Below are 21,344 nucleotides of genomic sequence, written 5' to 3' on the forward strand. Positions count from 1 at the left end.
TGCCCAGAACATTCCTTCTCTGTATATTTGTATTTATACATATGGGTAGGGGGTGCCATAGTGTTTCCCTTAGACAGTACAGTATGGGGGTACAGCTTATTGTGTGCCCAGAACATTCCTTCTCTGTATATTTGTATTTATACATATGGGTAGGAGGTGCCATAGTGTTTCCCTTAGACAGTACAGTATGGGGGTACAGCTTATTGTGTGCCCAGAACATTCCTTCTCTGTATATTTGTATTTATACATATGGGTAGGAGGTGCCATAGTGTTTCCCTTAGACAGTACAGTATGGGGGGTACAGCTTATTGTGTGCCCAGAACATTCCTTCTCTGTATATTTGTATTTATACATATGGGTAGGAGGTGCCATAGTGTTTCCCTTAGACAGTACAGTATGGGGGGTACAGCTTATTGTGTGCCCAGAACATTCCTTCTCTGTATATTTGTATTTATACATATGGGTAGGAGGTGCCATAGTGTTTCCCTTAGACAGTACAGTATGGGGGTACAGCTTATTGTGTGCCCAGAACATTCCTTCTCTGTATATTTGTATTTATACAGCGTTTGAGACCCCGCGAGCCCGGTTTGCAGGTCATTTAGGGATTTTATTTGCTGGACTAAATATTCCTGAAACTATGGCTGATCCAGCAGTGTATATAGATATATAGATATATTATAGAATATATATTTATAGCCTTAGTAACTTCACTAAATATGGGAACGGGGGGTTGTATGGGGGCCGCGGGGCATAATATGGATAAGATGGCCCCATCTATTGTTTTGCAGCAATTCCCACTGCTCCTTCCAAGAACTTTATTCTGTCCAAACCTACTGAACCGGACCCGTTCCACACGCAGTAGCCGGCGCTGAAGCCCAGGTTTCTCAGATCTCCGCGTGTCCCGGTGAGAGACGTGGGAATGGGCCGGAGTCAGGCAGGCGCTGGGGCCGGGGGTGTGTGGTACAAATGTGCAGCAGTCACACAACTATGTGAGCCATTTATTAACTGCCACATACGCCGGCCAGAAACCCTGTGTATTGGGAAAGGCTGGGGGGGTTCCAGAAAAGCTATTTACAGCAGTGTCATAAATGCACCCTGGCCTGTCCTTCCCCCCGTGTGTACAAATCAACCTAGAACTATAGCGGGGTGACTGTTACCCCAATGTTTCTATATATCTGTAACCTTGTTATGGGCTAAGGGGGCCCAGCCTGAAGGCCAGTTAGGGGGGGATTTGGGGTGAGTGCTTATTTGTGCCCTGGGTACCCCTGGAACTATAGCGGGGTGACTGTTACCCCAATGTTTCTATATATCTGTAACCTTGTTATGGGCTAAGGGGGCCCAGCCTGAAGGCCAATTAGGGGGGGATTTGGGGTGAGTGCTTATTTGTGCCCTGGGTACCCCTGGAACTATAGCGGGGTGACTGTTACCCCAATGTTTCTATATATCTGTAACCTTGTTATGGGCTAAGGGGGCCCAGCCTGAAGGCCAGTTAGGGGGGGGATTTGGGGTGAGTGCTTATTTGTGCCCTGGGTACCCCTGGAACTATAGCGGGGTGACTGTTACCCCAATGTTTCTATATATCTGTAACCTTGTTATGGGCTAAGGGGGCCCAGCCTGAAGGCCAATTAGGGGGGGATTTGGGGTGAGTGCTTATTTGTGCCCTGGGTACCCCTGGAACTATAGCGGGGTGACTGTTACCCCAATGTTTCTATATATCTGTAACCTTGTTATGGGCTAAGGGGGCCCAGCCTGAAGGCCAATTAGGGGGGGATTTGGGGTGAGTGCTTATTTGTGCCCTGGGTACCCCTGGAACTATAGCGGGGTGACTGTTACCCCAATGTTTCTATATATCTGTAACCTTGTTATGGGCTAAGGGGGCCCAGCCTGAAGGCCAGTTAGGGGGGGATTTGGGGTGAGTGCTTATTTGTGCCCTGGGTACCCCTGGAACTATAGCAGGGTGACTGTTACCCCAATGTTTCTATATATCTGTAACCTTTTTGGACCTGGCCAAATGTTGGGCTGTAAAAACAAAAAGAAGAATAGCATTTCCAACTGTAATAAGATTTTAATAAAATATATTTTTATACTCGGTGACACATTATCACTCTTTATTAGATGTGAAACAAATTGCACTAAAAAGGTAGTCAGACAGGGAACATATTACACGAGGGGACGGTAGCGTCTTAAGAAAATATCTTGACGTTCTCTGTGAAACGCAGAGACCAATGAAGCCATTTTTGGAGATAAAAAAACCCAAAAGCCCAAAGTGTGTGCCCTGTATTATAACTGGTGCGTGACCAGGCCGAGTCCTTATTGGCTCCACGGATTCCCCTCATTGTCGCTGGAGGAGTTTCGGTGTTGGAGCAGATGGTTTTGCCGTAACGTCGGGAGGATTCCAAAAAATAAGAGGTTAAAATCACCGCCCCTGGTTTGATTGGCAGCTTGGCCCCCCAACTGAGTCCTTCCATGGAAGTTGCCATGGAGACAATGCTCCTTCCTCTCCCCAGAAATGCGAAGAATCGTCAGAAACCCAAGATACGTCCGTTTCGTCCAATAGGGAAAGTCGTTGCCATTCGGTGGCTTCCCAGCGCAGGATTACGGCGGCGGATCCGTTCCTCTGGGCGCGGCACCTTGTGTCCTTCATAAGGCGTCAGGCGGTGCCCTCTCTGCTCCCAGGAGCTGCTAAACCCACGGACCTCGTTGTGTCCCCATTGGGTTCAGGTTTAGGCGAGTGCCAGCGCGCACCATGACTCCTGGCGTAGGGGAACGTTCAGTCCTGATTGGCTCAGAGCGGTGGGGCTGTAGGCGTATTCCTCTGGGATAAACTTCAGCTCGTGGGACCCGTTGACCAGATCGTCCGTTTGGCTCTGCCCCTACAGATAGAAAGATGGGAGACCGTCAACAAGGGGGTAAAAGAGCACAGTTTGTGTCTAGACCTTGTGTGGTTTAAACTGAACCACCATGTTTCCTTGTTGGGTTCTAAATGTCTGGGCTCTCAGTGTCAGCAGCACCGGCTTTCAGTCACCAGGCTGATCCTGCACAAATATGCTTAGTACAGGGCAATACCTATCCTGACATGGAATTAAAGTCTTAACCACCTCCAGCTGATCAGGGAGACCCCACACACCCTACTGACCACCCCACACTCGGCCCAGTTCTGATCAGGTGACTTACCTGGGAGACCGCTACAATTGCCTGACCCGGGTACTGGGATGCGATATTGGGTTCTGTTTTTAACACGGGCGTCGGATCGGAATTTGTAACTGAAGACGGGGAGTTGGTGGCCGATGTCGAGCCTTGAAAATGAAATCACAACCAAATCAGTGTGTAATTGTTTATAACAATGTCTGGGGTAAAAGATCTGGGAGTGGGGGCAGGAGGAGAACAGGGGGTGGATATGGAAGGGAGGGGAGAAGGAGAGTAGAGGGTGGAACTTGGAGTTGGGGGGGGCAGAAGGAGAGTAGGGGGTGGATCTGGGAGTTGGAGGGCAGAAGGAGAGTAGGGGGGAGGATCTGGGCGTTGGGGGGCAGAAGGAGAGTAGGGGGGTGGATCTGGGCGTTGGGGGGCAGAAGGAGAGTAGGGGGGTGGATCTGGGCGTTGGGGGGCAGAAGGAGAGTAGGGGGTGGATCTGGGCGTTGGGGGGCAGAAGGAGAGTAGGGGGTGGATCTGGGAGTTGGGGGCAGGAGGAGAACAGGGGATGGATATGGAAGGGAGGGGAGAAGGAGAGTAGAGGGTGGAACTTGGAGTTGGGGGGGGGCAGAAGGAGAGTAGGGGGGTGGATCTGGGCGTTGGGGGGCAGAAGGAGAGTAGGGGGGGTGGATCTGGGAGGTGGGGGGCAGAAGGAGAGTAGGGGGGTGGATCTGGGCGTTGGGGGGCAGAAGGAGAGTAGGGGGGTGGATCTGGGCGTTGGGCGGCAGAAGGAGAGTAGGGGGGTGGATCTGGGCGTTGGGGGGCAGAAGGAGAGTAGGGGGTGGATCTGGGAGTTGGGGGGCAGAAGGAGAGTAGGGGGGTGGATCTGGGAGGGTGGGGGGCAGAAGGAGAGTAGGGGGGTGGATCTGGGCGTTGGGGCGGCAGAAGGAGAGTAGGGGGGTGGATCTGGGCGTTGGGGGGCAGAAGGAGAGTAGGGGGTGGATCTGGGAGTTGGGGGGCAGAAGGAGAGTAGGGGGGTGGATCTGGGAGGTGGGGGGGCAGAGGAGAGTAGGGGGGTGGATCTGGGAGGTGGGGGGGCAGAAGGAGAGTAGGGGGTGGATCTGGGCGTTGGGGGGGCAGAAGGAGAGTAGGGGGGTGGATCTGGGCGTTGGGCGGCAGAAGGAGAGTAGGGGGGTGGATCTGGGCGTTGGGGGGCAGAAGGAGAGTAGGGGGTGGATCTGGGAGTTGGGGGGCAGAAGGAGAGTAGGGGGTGGATCTGGGAGGCAGTGCTGGGCCAATCAATACCTGTGGAAGTCTTTCCTTTACTGACATTTTTTGGCTTCCTTTTCCGGGTCTGAATACTTTCTTTCTTCATGGCCAGAGGCCGAGGTACCTAATGGGGAAACACTCACCGTTACTATCAGCAACGTCCCTCAGTGAGACCTTATTGTATCCATGGCCCCTGGGGGGCAGCAATATGCCGGGCACATCCCCTGGCACCCCCATACCCAGGCAATGGCACATCCCCTGGCACCCCCATACCCAGCCCCTGGCACCCCCATACCCAGCCAATGGCACCCCTATACCCAGCCAATGGCACATCCCCTGGCACCCCCATACCCAGGCAATGGCACATCCCCTGGCACCCCCATACCCAGCCAATGGCACCCCTATACCCAGCCAATGGCACATCCCCTGGCACCCCCATACCCAGCCAATGGCACATCCCTTGGCACCCCCATACCCAGCCAATGGCACATCCCCTGGCACCCCCATACCCAGCCGCTGGCACTTACCCCATGTAGTTTCATGTACAGGCCACAAGCGTTACACACCGGCTCCCCCTCCGAGTTGCGCCTCCACAGGGTTGTGGTGCTGGTGTGACAGTTAGTGCAGCAAAGGCCGGCCCGCCGGGAGGAGGACTGTGGGACGGAGAGACAAAGTTTGGATTAGCAACTGAGCCCCAATAGTGACAGAGCTGCCAGTATTGTATTTCTGTTTGTGCCCATATTGTGCCAACCAAGCAGCAAATTTGCCCTTTGTTCAGCCCAACACTGACCCCCTAATTCACATTAATGTCACTTTATAACATGGTGCCCCCCCATCTCCCATAGACTCCATCAAAAGCAAATAATTCTAATTTTTAAAAATGATTCTCTGTAATAATAAAACAGTACCTGTACTTGATCCCAACTAAGATATAATTACCCCTTATTGGGGGCAGAACAGCCCTATTGGGTTTATTTAATGGTTAAATGATTCCCTTTTCTCTGTAATAATAAAACAGTACCTGTACTTGATCCCAACTAAGATATAATTACCCCTTATTGGGGCAGAACAGCCCTATTGGGTTTATTTCATGGTTAAATTATTCCCTTTTCTCTGTAATAATAAAACAGTACCTGTACTTGATCCCAACTAAGATATAATTACCCCTTATTGGGGCAGAACAGCCCTATTGGGTTTATTTCATGGTTAAATTATTCCCTTTTCTCTGTAATAATAAAACAGTACCTGTACTTGATCCCAACTAAGATATAATTACCCCTTATTGGGGCAGAACAGTCCTATTGGGTTTATTTAATGGTTAAATGATTCCCTTTTCTCTGTAATAATAAAACAGTACCTGTACTTGATCCCAACTAAGATATAATTACCCCTTATTGGGGGCAGAACAGCCCTATTGGGTTTATTTCATAGTTAAATGATTCCCTTTTCTCTGTAATAATAAAACAGTACCTGTACTTGATCCCAACTAAGATATAATTACCCCTTATTGGGGCAGAACAGCCCTATTGGGGTTATTTAATGGTTAAATGATTCCCTTTTCTCTGTAATAATAAAACAGTACCTGTACTTGATCCCAACTAAGATATAATTACCCCTTATTGGGGCAGAACAGCCCTATTGGGTTTATTTAATGGTTAAATGATTTCCTTTTCTCTGTAATAATAAAACAGTACCTGTACTTGATCCCAACTAAGATATAATTACCCCTTATTGGGGCAGAACAGCCCTATTGGGTTTATTTCATGGTTAAATGATTCCCTTTTCTCTGTAATAATAAAACAGTACCTGTACTTGATCCCAACTAAGATATAATTACCCCTTATTGGGACAGAACAGCCCTATTGGGTTTATTTAATGGTTAAATGATTCCCTTTTCTCTGTAATAATAAAACAGTACCTGTACTTGATCCCAACTAAGATATAATTACCCCTTATTGGGGCAGAACAGCCCTATTGGGTTTATTTCATGGTTAAATGATTCCCTTTTCTCTGTAATAATAAAACAGTACCTGTACTTGATCCCAACTAAGATATAATTACCCCTTATTGGGGCAGAACAGCCCTATTGGGTTTATTTAATGGTTAAATGATTTCCTTTTCTCTGTAATAATAAAACAGTACCTGTACTTGATCCCAACTAAGATATAATTACCCCTTATTGGGGCAGAACAGCCCTATTGGGTTTATTTCATGGTTAAATGATTCCCTTTTCTCTGTAATAATAAAACAGTACCTGTACTTGATCCCAACTAAGATATAATTACCCCTTATTGGGACAGAACAGCCCTATTGGGTTTATTTAATGGTTAAATGATTCCCTTTTCTCTGTAATAATAAAACAGTACCTGTACTTGATCCCAACTAAGATATAATTACCCCTTATTGGGGGCAGCACAGATCCCCCCACGCCGGATCCTTATCCCCAATGCGCAACATTACAGCAAATAAACACAATTACTGGTTTGTTTATTGAAGCCAAAGGCTGAAGGTTCCCTCAGTGAGAGCCCCCGACAATCGGTGTGAACAAGCTGAGCGTTCAAACTATTTAGATGCGAGATGTGAGTGAGTGTGAAGCAACGGGCGAGAGGTCCCCCTAATGAGTGTCAGCGAGAGGCCCCTCCGGCCGTAAGAACGCGCCAGCAGGAACAGTTCCCCTTTAATGTGTGAGGTCACGGGATCCGAGATACAAATGTCTCCTTTTCTAATTAATATTGTGCCGGGTACAAGCTGCGCCCTCGATAATGATTCATAAATACTGTGGGGGAGGCCTTCTCTTCGGGGGGGGGGAGGGGTCAATGTGCCCAGAAAAAAATGCTTTTTTTTTTTTTTATTATATAACGTTTTATCTATTAACCCCCTAAGTACCATCTTGTCATAGCGCCATAAATACTCGCTGCCTATTGGCTCTGAACCTCCAGCATTTTATTTCCCACACAAGAAGCAACAACGGGACCCTCGGGCACTTTATATATATTTATAGATAAATCCCCTTTTTTTTAAAAAAAAAAAAAATTCCAAAAATATATTTTTATGGATATTTAAGATTTTAAAAATAAACAGAACAGGATTTAAGTAGAAAATCTTAAAATATCCATAAAAATATAAAAACACTGAATTTGTCTGGAAAATACTTTTTCTCATTTTTTTTCAAAATAGAATTAACCCCGTACTTTTCATTTTTAAAAATATATATTGAGATATTTTAGATTTTTTTTTTTTACCATAAAAATGTGTTTTTTAATTATAAATATATAAAAAATCAAATGGAAAAATATTTAAGAATAAATGTCATTTTGAAATCATAAATATTTAAATAAAAAAATCATTTATAGATATTTCGGGTTTAAAAATGAATGGTAGAATTTTTTTTTAATAGATTGAAAAGATAAACCCCGCCCCCTAATTTTTTAAAAAAAAAAATTTATTTCCCTGATTTGTGTTCCATACGTCTCCGCACCGACAGTGCAAGGAACGTAACGGCTCCGGCAATACCGGGGGGGGAATTTTTTTGCAGAAACGTGATGTTCTAGGTTCATGTTCTAGTACTTTCATTGATTATTTGAATAGAATTCTTAATAGTCAATGTCTGTGTATTTCGTTCCCATACAAATTAGGTGTCTAAGGGCCATATTTTTGCTATCAATTTTTTAAATGCTTCGGGATGTTTGGAAACATTCCTTCCCCGAAATTTACCTTCTGCCCCAACTGAATTGCACAGTGATTGGTAAATGCCCCGTCTCTAAGGCTCGATGTGTACCGGGGAATCAGCTGCTGGGAATGTTTTTAGGGTCAGATTTAAGGGAAACACTATGGCACCTCCCTCCCATATGTATAAATACAAATATACAGAGAAGGAATGTTCTGGGCACACAATAAGCTGTACCCCCATACTGTACTGTCTAAGGGAAACACTATGGCACCCCCTACCCATATGTATAAATACAAATATACAGAGAAGGAATGTTCTGGGCACACAATAAGCTGTACCCCCATACGGTACTGTCTAAGGGAAACACTATGGCACCCCCTACCCATATGTATAAATACAAATATACAGAGAAGGAATGTTCTGGGCACACAATAAGCTGTACCCCCATACTGTACTGTCTAAGGGAAACACTATGGCACCCCCTACCTATATGTATAAATACAAATATACAGAGAAGGAATGTTCTGGGCACACAATAAGCTGTACCCCCATACTGTACTGTCTAAGGGAAACACTATGGCACCCCCTACCCATATGTATAAATACAAATATACAGAGAAGGAATGTTCTGGGCACACAATAAGCTGTACCCCCATACTGTACTGTCTAAGGGAAACACTATGGCACCTCCTACCCATATGTATAAATACAAATATACAGAGAAGGAATGTTCTGGGCACACAATAAGCTGTACCCCCATACTGTACTGTCTAAGGGAAACACTATGGCACCCCCTACCCATATGTATAAATACAAATATACAGAGAAGGAATGTTCTGGGCACACAATAAGCTGTACCCTCATACTGTACTGTCTAAGGGAAACACTATGGCACCCCCTACCCATATGTATAAATACAAATATACAGAGAAGGAATGTTCTGGGCACACAATAAGCTGTACCCCCATACTGTACTGTCTAAGGGAAACACTATGGCACCTCCTACCCATATGTATAAATACAAATATACAGAGAAGGAATGCTCTGGGCACACAATAAGCTGTACCCCCATACTGTACTGTCTAAGGGAAACACTATGGCACCCCCTACCCATATGTATAAATACAAATATACAGAGAGGGAATGTTCTGGGCACACAATAAGCTGTACCCCCATACTGTACTGTCTAAGGGAAACACTATGGCACCTCCTACCCATATGTATAAATACAAATATACAGAGAAGGAATGCTCTGGGCACACAATGAGCTGTACCATCATACAATATGGAAGGTCATACCCTTCAGCTGTCAGGAAGGATTCTGGGACAACCTTGATTTATATACTGAAAATATTTAACAATAGTTACACAATGTACTACATTTACCCCACCACCAAGAGATCCCGTAGATGCTGATTGGCCGGCCCCAGTGTAAGTAGAGTCGTTGGCCACCCTGGAGCAGAAGGGTTAATGTATGAGGGATGGGAGACAGGCAGGGAGAGGAGCCTCTCCATTAGCCGCTTCCAAAAATATTGTCTCTGTGAATGTTCCTCCCTAACTCCTAAATGTGCCTGCGAGTCAGTGATGGACGATGGGGGGCTGGGGGGGCCGGGGGGCTGTCAAGGACAGAAGAAGAACGATATTTTACTCCTAATTTCCTCTCAGTTTACTTTAAATGAAAGGGGCCGGTCAGATCTCCCTGGCAACGTTGTGACCTTGTCTGGAAAATCCCGCTCTCCCTAACTTTGAACTGCTCTGTTTATTTACATTATTACAAAGGGAGAAAAGGGGAAGAAATTCAAAGAACATCCCCCCCCCCCCAATATGAAGGCCTCGTTACTTTCTCTGCCCCGTCAGCGTTTGATGGCGAATTTGTAAATAGAAAGACAAGGCCGCCGTGCGCCTTCCCCTGCCCCATAGGCACCCAGTCACCCTTTATTTGTATATAGAATCGCTACTGAGCAGCACCCGTCCCACACACCCCCCGGCAATGTCATTATATGGGAGAGAAAATAAAATCTGCCCCAGGCTTGTGTATAGACCCATTAGGGCGAAGACACACGGAGCTACTAGTAGCAGCTACTAAAACAGACAATGCTGATCATTTACTGATAATTGTCTCTACGTGTGTTTAGCAGAGGCAATTCTCAGTATTGTCTATGGCAGGGGATTTTCTGGGTTTTAGTAGCTGTGACAAGTAGCTGCTACTAAGTAGCTCTGTGTGTCTTCAGCCTTGAGCATACTGAAGGGAAATGCCAGGTATGTAGGGAAAGAGTTAATAGGTGGGGATACGGGTGTCGTAAGTTCCCAGACTGATCTACATAGTAACATAGTACTGGGTACTGATCTGATTGGTTCTTCCAGGACTACCTTGGGTGACTGGAGTCAGCAGTGTAACTACAGAGAAAGCAGACTCCATGGCCATGGGGGGGCTAGGCCCACTCCCTCTGTCGGGGGGCCCATGGGTGACCTGTGATATTGTGGGTCACCTATGAATTTTAGCGACTTATGATTTTTTTTTTCTCCAATTACTGCTGGGGGGCTCAGGCCAAGAATTTTGCTGGGGGGCCAAGGCCAAGAAGTTTGCTGTAGGGGCTGGGCCCATTCCCTCTGTTGGGGGCCCATGGGTGACCTATGAATTTTAGCGACTTATGATTTTTTTTTTTTCTCCAATTACTGCTGGGGGCCAGGCCAAGATTGTGCTGGGGGGCCCCTTTAGGTACGATACTGACTGCATTTCAAATCTAAAACATAATCCACTCCCAACCCACAAAATGTTGTTGGACCCGCACCCCAACTTGTGCCTCTTGGGTAAGTGTAATCCCCCCGTCTGACCCGCACCCAACGTGCACCCACCCGTGGGTTTCGGCTCACATCCCCAGACTGTATCTATCAGGGGCCCTGGTGAGAGACGGGACTATAGTGGCTACCGACGGGGCAGATTATCGGCCCAGTGCCAAGCGTCTATATCACAAATGGGGCAATTCTGTCGGAATATATATATATCCTAGAGCCCGGGGCACTGCCAGACATTGGGTGCGACTGGGCTCCTATCTGCCAGACACTGGGTGGCAGCTATTTCTCAGTTGTTTTTTTATCTCGCCAGTAGATATATGATATCATATATAGCAGGGCTGAACCATGAATAATATTAACCCTTTCTGTTCCGGGGGGGAGCAACCGAAGAGCCCTGCAGTCTTGGCTGACTGCTTGCCCAGGGTACTGGGAGTTATAGTTTACAACAGATACAAAGGCCACAAGTTGCTCTGTGCCGACTGGAAAGGGTTAAAACGAGCGCCATGATCCAGTTTCCACTTGGGTTATCTGAGTCCTTTCTATTGTCCCTGTATCACTGTTTGCCGATCCCTGTACCGGCGACAATAGGGCCCGAGTGTATAGTGAGCCGATGGGCCGGCACCCGCGCCGCTCGTTATACACAACTCACTTTCATTCCCATTAGATCTGTATTAATTACACTGCCTGCACTTTGTGTTAGTGACGGCCGGGCAAGCAGCACATTTACCCATTAACCCTTTCACCTACAGCGTGCAGAACTGGCGAGGGCCTTGTGTTTGACACGTGATGTAGAGAGTGATATTCTGAGACAGTTTGCAATTGGTCTTCATTTTTTATTATTTGTAGTTTTTTAGTTATTTCATTTTTCAGTTTAGGTTGCTAGGGTCCAAGTTACCTTAGCAACCAGGGAGTGGTTTGGATAAGAGACCGGTATATGAATAGGGGAGGGGCTGAATAGAAAAGAAAGTTACAAAAAGTAACAATAACAATAAAACTGGAGCCTCACAGAGCAATAGGTTTTGGCTGCCGGAAGGTTCTGGGCGGCCGCCGGACTCAGTAGCCCCAGCCCAGTACCCAGGTTATTAACCTCGAGAATCCAGTTGTTTATACAGATCCCTCTCCCTCATCATCAGCAGCAGCAGCAGCACATGTACCTCCTGGTCGGTATCTGGGAACATTGCGCCATATCGGCAGATGGAGACTGTATATTGGGCCCATGTTACTGGGTATTGGGGGTCATAAGCGCCCCCCCCCCGGCATTCTAACAGGGCACAAAGCTTGGCTACTTGGCTGCCAATGGGTATAATCTGGGCTCACTAGAAAACATGCATCCCTGGGGGGGGGCAATAGTGAGCTCTTATAGACGGCTCTTATATACGGCTAGTATAGACAGCTCTTATAAACAGCTCTTATATACGGCTAGTATAGACAGCTCTTATAAACAGCTCTTATATACGGCTAGTATAGACAGCTCTTATAGACAGCTCTTATATACGGCTAGTATAGATGGCTCTTATATACAGCTCTTATATACGGCTAGTATAGACAGCTCTTATAGACAGCTCTTATATACGGCTAGTATAGATGGCTCTTATATACAGGTCTTATATACGGCTAGTATAGATGGCTCTTATATACAGCTCTTATATACGGCTAGTATAGACAGCTCTTATATACAGCTCTTATATACGGCTAGTATAGACAGCTCTTATAGACAGCTCTTATATACGGCTAGTATAGATGGCTCTTATATACAGCTAGTATAGATGGCTCTTATATACAGGTCTTATATACGGCTAGTATAGATGGCTCTTATATACAGCTCTTATATACGGCTAGTATAGACAGCTCTTATATACAGCTCTTATATACGGCTAGTATAGACAGCTCTTATAGACAGCTCTTATATACGGCTAGTATAGACAGCTCTTATAGACAGCTCTTATATACGGCTAGTATAGACAGCTCTTATAGACGGCTCTGACCCTTCTATTGTATTAGAGAGGATACTTACTAGTCACACTTATGTTCTACCTTATAGAGAGTCAGCATGAGAGAGAGCAACAGAGAGAGACAGAGATAAATGGCAAAACTGTTCCAAATACTCTACAAGTTGAACTTGCCCTTTAGACTGCAGCTCTGTTGCTAATGAGTTTAGCAGAAGTGGATGTAGAAGAGAGGGCTACAGAGCGCTTGTACCTCGCAGGCCTCTCAGAGCGAGACAGTCGGCACTTACAGCCCCTCAGCGTCACATTTCACAGGGATAAGTAGGAAAGGCCACTCTCGCACCTCTCAGGAAAAGCTTCCGAGTTTGTGCTAATCTAAAGCAACTGTCTCTCAGGCGGCGTTCCCAGACTGAGCCTGAATGGGGCGGCCAATTTAGCCGGCGCTGAACACAAAGCAGGCCGGGCAGCGCCAGTCCCCACAGGAGATCTCTTGCCATCAATCTGCCCTGCCACAAAGGGCACAGACGCACATTCTCCCTCATATATAAAACATATTTTCATATCCATTAGTTTAATGGGCCTGAGAGAGTGGCGGCCCCGTTGGTTGTGTTCAACCATTTGCCCAAACCTAGTTCCACAGTAGCTGAGGTTGAAAAAAGACACGGTCAGGACCATGAATAAAGGGGGAACCTTACCAGCCTTTTCTGTGGTTTGATTAGGGGTCTGTTGATGCCATTCATTTTATGGTACAGCCCGCAGGCATTGCACAGGTAGTGGCCCGTTCCATCTCGTCTCCACAGAGGGGTAGACATAGCCCCACAGTTGACGCATTCTCTTCCCTCACCATGAAACTCTTCTAGGAACTCTGGAAAACAGCAGACGTAATGACATTAGACAGACAGAACGACAGCGAGACCTCCTGTTTAGGCTGCGAGTGCTCTGCCAGGGGTACGGCTCCCCGCACATATGCCCATCAGCAAATACGGGCCCCTGAGTGGTGATAGAGTGTAAGATCAATTGGCCCCATGGAAAAGACCACAAATGGGGGGGGGGGGGCGGCGTAATGGGCCCCATTTTCATCTTTGGGAAATCATTGACCTTTGATTCTCCAAACTGGGTTCTACCCAGAGTAACTGCCCCTAAATTCCCGGTGCCCATGGAGTGCCCAAGCTGCCCGCTCTCCTATATTGAAAAGCACAGCAGGCTGACTCCATTTATAATATACAGTTTAGTCATTTCCCTATGGGGCCAAACTGTAAATGAAATCCTTATAATCGGTGCTTAGTGATGTCATTTCTGTCACATGACTCACTGAAACTTGTATATTATAATAAATAATGTACCCCCTATTATAAAATATGAGGATATTAGAAGTCACCTCGGAGTTCCATGTCCAGTATAAAAGCATATATGTTCTTGGAACCCCTCGGGGGCTTATAATATCCCTATATGTTACAATAGGGGGTACTTTATTCACTATATATTATAAGGAACTCCTCGGGGACTTATAATATCCCTATATGTTACAATAGGGGGCACTTTATTCACTATATATTATAAGGAACTCCTCGGGGGCTTATAATATCCCTATATGTTACAATAGGGGGCACTTTATTCACTATATATTATAAGGAATTCCTCGGGGGCTTATAATATCCCTATATGTTACAATAGGGGGCACTTTATTCACTATATATTATAAGGAACCCCTCGGGGGCTTATAATATCCCTATATGTTACAATAGGGGGCACTTTATTCACTATATATTATAAGGAACTCCTCGGGGGCTTATAATATCCCTATTTGTTACAATAGGGGGTACTTTATTCACTATATATAAGGAACTCCTCGGGGGCTTATAATATCCCTTTATGTTACAATAGGGGGCACTTTATTCACTATATATTATAAGGAACCCCTCGGGGGCTTATAATATCCCTATATGTTACAATAGGGGGCACTTTATTCACTATTATAAGGAACCCCTCGGGGGCTTATAATATCCCTATATGTTACAATAGGGGGCACTTTATTCACTATTATAAGGAACTCCTCGGGGGCTTATAATATCCCTATTTGTTACAATAGGGGGTACTTTATTCACTATATATAAGGAACTCCTCGGGGGCTTATAATATCCCTTTATGTTACAATAGGGGGCACTTTATTCACTATATATTATAAGGAACCCCTCGGGGGCTTATAATATCCCTATATGTTACAATAGGGGGCACTTTATTCACTATTATAAGGAACCCCTCGGGGGCTTATAATATCCCTATATGTTACAATAGGGGGCACTTTATTCACTATTATAAGGAACCCCTCGGGGGCTTATAATATCCCTATTTGTTACAATAGGGGGTACTTTATTCACTATATATTATAAGGAACTCCTCGGGGGCTTATAATATCCCTATATGTTACAATAGGGGGCACTTTATTCACTATTATAAGGAACCCCTCGGGGGCTTATAATATCCCTATATGTTACAATAGGGGGCACTTTATTCACTATTATAAGGAACCCCTCGGGGGCTTATAATATCCCTATTTGTTACAATAGGGGGCACTTTATTCACTATATATTATAAGGAACCCCTCTGTGACTTATAATATCCCTATATGTTACAATAGGGGGCACTTTATTCACTATATATTATAAGGAACTCCTCTGTGACTTATAATATCCTTATATTTTACAATAGGCGGCACTTTATTCACTATATATTATAAGGAACTCCTCGGGGGCTTATAATATCCCTATATGTTACAATAGGGGGCACTTTATTCACTATATATTATAAGGAACTCCTCGGGGGCTTATAATATCCCTTTATGTTACAATAGGGGGCACTTTATTCACTATATATTATAAGGAACCCCTCGGGGGCTTATAATATCCCTATTTGTTACAATAGGGGGTACTTTATTCACTATATATAAGGAACTCCTCGGGGGCTTATAATATCCCTATATGTTACAATAGGGGGCACTTTATTCACTATATATTATAAGGAACTCCTCGGGGGCTTATAATATCCCTATATGTTACAATAGGGGGTACTTTATTCACTATATATTATAAGGAACTCCTCTGTGACTTATAATATCCTTATATTTTACAATAGGGGGCACTTTATTCACTATATATTATAAGGAACTCCTCGGGGGCTTATAATATCCCTATATGTTACAATAGGGGGCACTTTATTCACTATATATTATAAGGAACTCCTCGGGGGCTTATAATATCCCTATATGTTACAATAGGGGGCACTTTATTCACTATATATTATAAGGAACTCCTCGAGGACTTATAATATCCCTATATGTTACAATAGGGGGTACTTTATTCACTATATATTATAAGGAACTCCTCGGGGGCTTATAATATCCCTATATGTTACAATAGGGGGCACTTTATTCACTATATATTATAAGGAACTCCTCTGTGACTTATAATATCCTTATATTTTACAATAGGGGGCACTTTATTCACTATATAAATACAGTAACCGACTGAAAATGACCCAGCTGGTACCAGTGCCCGGGGGGCAGTGCCCGACGCCCCACAACAGGAAGTGCAAAGTGGAAGAAGCACTTCCATAGTCTGATAGCAAATCATAGTTATGAGCCTCTATCACTGTCAGCACTTCCTGTTCCTAATCATTAACCCCGCCCCTCCGCCATGTTTATATCATGGATCTTATCACTGGCAGATATAGGAACCTGCACCCACAATACAATAGAGAAATCTTAGCAGGGCCTCATTATCTATATAAGCCCAACCTATAGCCCTTCGTGTGTTGTTGAACTTCAACTCTAGGGACATCTATTACCCCCCCCCCACTGTAGTGTGTTTGGGGCATTTAGTGCACTGGGATATACAAGACTGTGGGGCCAGGGCAGGTCCGGAGTTAGTTGCCCACAGGGTACAGGGCACATTATAGAAAGGTTAATGCCCCCGATTACTGGCCCCAGGGGGCAGATTAGAACCCCCCCCCTCACACTTTACCTGTGCCCCAGGTGAGACTGGTGTTTGGTCACATTCCCTGGGTGTAAGGAGGTCACTAGTCTATGGGATAGAAATGTATAATGTATGGGACTAATGTTTAACCATTAACCCTGTGTTTGCCACCTCCCTCCGACTGGGGCACATAGAAAGGGGGCAGTAACCCCCATACTGAGGCTAAATAAGTGCCAAAATCCGCCCTGTGTGCCTGCCCCCTGGGGCAGATTCTTAGCCTGCGGATCAACCCATAAGCCCCTTGTGGCATTAGCCTTAACTCTGTGTGTGCCACAGGACCCCCCCAACTACCTGATGGGTCAGTTAACAGGTTAGCTACTTGGGATTAACCAGTTCATCTCCGCCAGAGCTCAGCATGGACCCGGGAGGGGGTCCCAGGGGGGCAGAGCCGGACTATAAATGATTAGCCCAATGTTATTGTAAGATGATAAAGGGAGGAGAGGGGGGATTGGACTCAAGCGCAAGGCTGTACAGGCTGACTGCTGGCGACAGGCAGGCTGGGAGCTGATGGAATTCTTATGGCTCGGACACAGGGCTCGGTGAGCTCCTAAAATAAGAATCTATCAGCCCGAACTCCAGAGCTGACAAATGACAGACCCAGCAGGGGGGGGAGAGGGCAGCCCACCAGTCAATCTTAAAAGCTTCCCCAGCATGGAGCAACAGCCTGAACTGGGAGATTAATGGCTTGGGGGAGATCTACACAAATACACACACACTTACATATACAAATACACAAACACACACACACATATACACAGTTATAAACACCGATATACACAGTTATACGCACTGATATACACAGTTATACGCACTGATATACACAGTTATACACACTGATATACACAGTTATATACGCACCGATATACACAGCTATACACACACCGATATACACAGTTATACACACACCGATATACACAGTTATAAACACCGATATACACAGTTATACACACACCGATATACACAGCTATACACACACCGATATACACAGTTATACACACACCGATATACACAGCTATACACACACCGATATACACAGTTATACACACACCGATATACACAGTTATAAACACCGATATACACAGTTATACGCACTGATATACACAGTTATATACGCACCGATATACACAGTTATACACACACCGATATACACAGTTATACACACACCGATATACACAGTTATACACACACCGATATACACAGTTATACGCACCGATATACACAGTTATACACACACCGATATACACAGTTATACACACACCGATATACACAGTTATACGCACCGATATACACAGTTATACGCACCGATATACACAGTTATACACACACCGACATACACAGTTATACGCACTGATATACACAGTTATACGCACCGATATACACAGTTATACACACACCGATATACACAGTTATACACACACCGATATACACAGTTATACACACCGATATACACAGTTATACACACTGATATACACAGTTATACACACACCGATATACACAGTTATACACACCGATATACACAGTTATACACACTGATATACACAGTTATACGCACTGATATACACAGCTATACGCACTGATATACACAGTTATACGCACTGATATACACAGCTATACGCACCAATATACACAGTTATACACACACCGATATACAGTTATACGCACCAATATACACAGTTATAAACACCGATATACACAGTTATACGCACCAATATACACAGTTATAAACACCGATATACACAGTTATACGCACCAATATACACAGTTATAAACACCGATATACACAGTTATACGCACTGATATACACAGTTATACACACACCAATATACACAGTTATACACACTGATATACACAGTTATACGCACTGATATACACAGTTATACGCACTGATATACACAGCTATACGCACCAATATACACAGTTATACACACACCGATATACAGTTATACGCACCAATATACACAGTTATACGCACTGATATACACAGTTATACGCACTGATATACACAGTTATACACAGTTATACGCACCGATATACACAGTTATACGCACCGATATACACAGTTATACGCACCGATATACGCACTGATATACACAGCTATACGCACCAATATACACAGTTATACACACACCGATATACACAGTTATACGCACCGATATACACAGTTATACGCACTGATATACACACTGATATACACAGCTATACGCACCAATATACACAGTTATACACACACCGATATACAGTTATACGCACCAATATACACAGTTATACGCACTGATATACACAGTTATACGCACCGATATACACAGTTATACACAGTTATACGCACTGATATACACAGTTATACGCACCAATATACACAGTTATACACAGTTATACGCACTGATATACACAGTTATACGCACCAATATACACAGTTATACACAGTTATACGCACCGATATACACAGTTATACACACACCGATATACACAGTTATACACACACCGATATACACAGTTATACACACTGATATACACAGTTATACGCACTGATATACACAGCTATACGCACCAATATACACAGTTATACACACACCGATATACAGTTATACGCACCGATATACACAGTTATACGCACTGATATACACAGTTATACGCACCGATATACACAGTTATACACAGTTATACGCACCGATATACACAGTTATACGCACCGATATACACAGCTATACGCACCAATATACACAGTTATACACACACCGATACACAGTTATACACACACCGATATACACAGTTATACACACACCGATACACAGTTATACGCACCAATATACACAGTTATACGCACTGATATACACAGTTATACACACACCGATATACACAGTTAAACGCACCAATATATTAATTGATAAGCACCGATATACACATTGATACGCACCAATATATCCATTGATAAACACTGATACAGGTATCGGACCCCTGTATACACATTTATACACATGCCTATTGTACAGTGTTGCGGAATATGTTGGCGCTTTATAAATAAATGTTAATAATAATAATATATACACACCAATATACACAGTTATACACACTGATATACACAATATCAGAACACACAAACTGGAAGACCATAGCACAGATACCATTGTGGCCCCTGAACATAGGGTACAACTGCAGGGGGGGGATTCCCACAGCTCTATGGCCAATGTCCCAACCTGTACTCCTGATGAAGCGACCAATGAGACACAGGGTTCTGCCACTGAACCCCCAGACTCCAGTCATTTGTTCGGACTGTGCAACTTTTTACATTTATTTGTTATACTATAAGTCCCAGGGCCAGATTATATTTAATTTATAGGAAGAAGTGCCTGCAGACCGGGGGCCATAAACATCTGGCCCTTGGGCCCCCAGTTGGATCGGCCAGTATCAGTACATCACTGGGGCCTGTGCCTACACAAACACACACTCACTAGCGCTACGTATCCCTGTTACACAATTGTGCCCATACATTTATATTAATGCGCTGTACATATACACACACACATTCAGCCTACTTTCTCCTTTGTACATATACACACAATTGTGCTTTCATATTAATACCTTGTACATAAGGGTAGAATGAGTGGCCCTACACACACACACACACACACACACACATTAATACATACTAGGGACGCACCGTATCCACTATTTTAAGATCCGGCTGAACCCCGAATCCTTTGCAAAAGATTTGCCCGAGTACTGCGCCGAATCCTAATTGGCAGGGACCCCCATCCTCTTGTGTCTTTGCAACTGTATCTTGTATTTATTTGTATTTATTGTTATACTGTGTATTTATCTATTATTATCTTAATAACCCCCTGTTTGTATTAATGTATTCTACTGTACAGCGCTGGGTACATAAGTAGCACTTTATAAATAAACATATACATACATACATACATACATACATATGCAGATTAGGATAAAAAGAACAAAATACATTTGAAAAAAATGACAAATTCTGTGTTTATGTGACAAAAAGTCACCTGATTTTAGGGATTCAGATTGGGTGGGGCCAGACGCAGGGATTCTACTGAATCTAAATCCTTGTAAAAAAGGCCAAATCTTGGCCGAACGGAATCCCTAATACAGACTGTACCTGCCCCGTACACACACACACACACATATATTTATACAGTATATACACACACACACATATATACAGTATATGCACATGCACACACACACACACACACATTTATATATACAGTATATACACACACACACAGTATATACACACACACATATATATACAGTATATATATACACACACACACACACACATATATATACAGTATATATATACACACACACACACATATATATATATATATACAGTATATACACACACACACAGTATATACACACACACATATATATACAGTATATATATATATATATGCACACACACACACACACATATATGTATATACACACACACATATATACAGTATATACACACACACATATATACAGTATATA

At 44.2% G+C, this 21,344-nt stretch overlaps 1 protein-coding gene and 1 long non-coding RNA gene across 5 annotated transcripts in view; one reads left to right on the forward strand and one right to left on the reverse strand.

The window, feature by feature from the left end:
* LOC116408023 overlaps positions 1-21,344 on the forward strand; it is a 176,080-nt gene that overhangs the window by 97,115 nt on the left and 57,621 nt on the right. The gene's annotated exons all lie outside the window — the stretch shown is intronic.
* gata5 (GATA binding protein 5) overlaps positions 2,046-21,344 on the reverse strand; it is a 153,022-nt gene continuing 133,723 nt past the window's right edge. For 3 of the 4 annotated variants that reach the window (XM_031894061.1, XM_031894060.1, XM_031894062.1), the window contains 5 exons: positions 13,506-13,675; positions 4,926-5,051; positions 4,435-4,522; positions 3,175-3,296; positions 2,046-2,873 (listed from right to left, as the gene is read on the reverse strand). In XM_031894061.1, coding sequence (XP_031749921.1) covers positions 2,724-2,873; positions 3,175-3,296; positions 4,435-4,522; positions 4,926-5,051; positions 13,506-13,675 — 656 coding nt within the window. In that variant the 3' untranslated portion in view covers positions 2,046-2,723. The remainder of the gene's footprint in view (positions 2,874-3,174; positions 3,297-4,434; positions 4,523-4,925; positions 5,052-13,505; positions 13,676-21,344) is intronic. The other variant, NM_001011384.1, reaches the window with a different exon arrangement.

This window comes from Xenopus tropicalis, chromosome 10, assembly GCF_000004195.4.
Source record: "Xenopus tropicalis strain Nigerian chromosome 10, UCB_Xtro_10.0, whole genome shotgun sequence".
Taxonomy (NCBI): Eukaryota; Metazoa; Chordata; class Amphibia; order Anura; family Pipidae; genus Xenopus; species Xenopus tropicalis.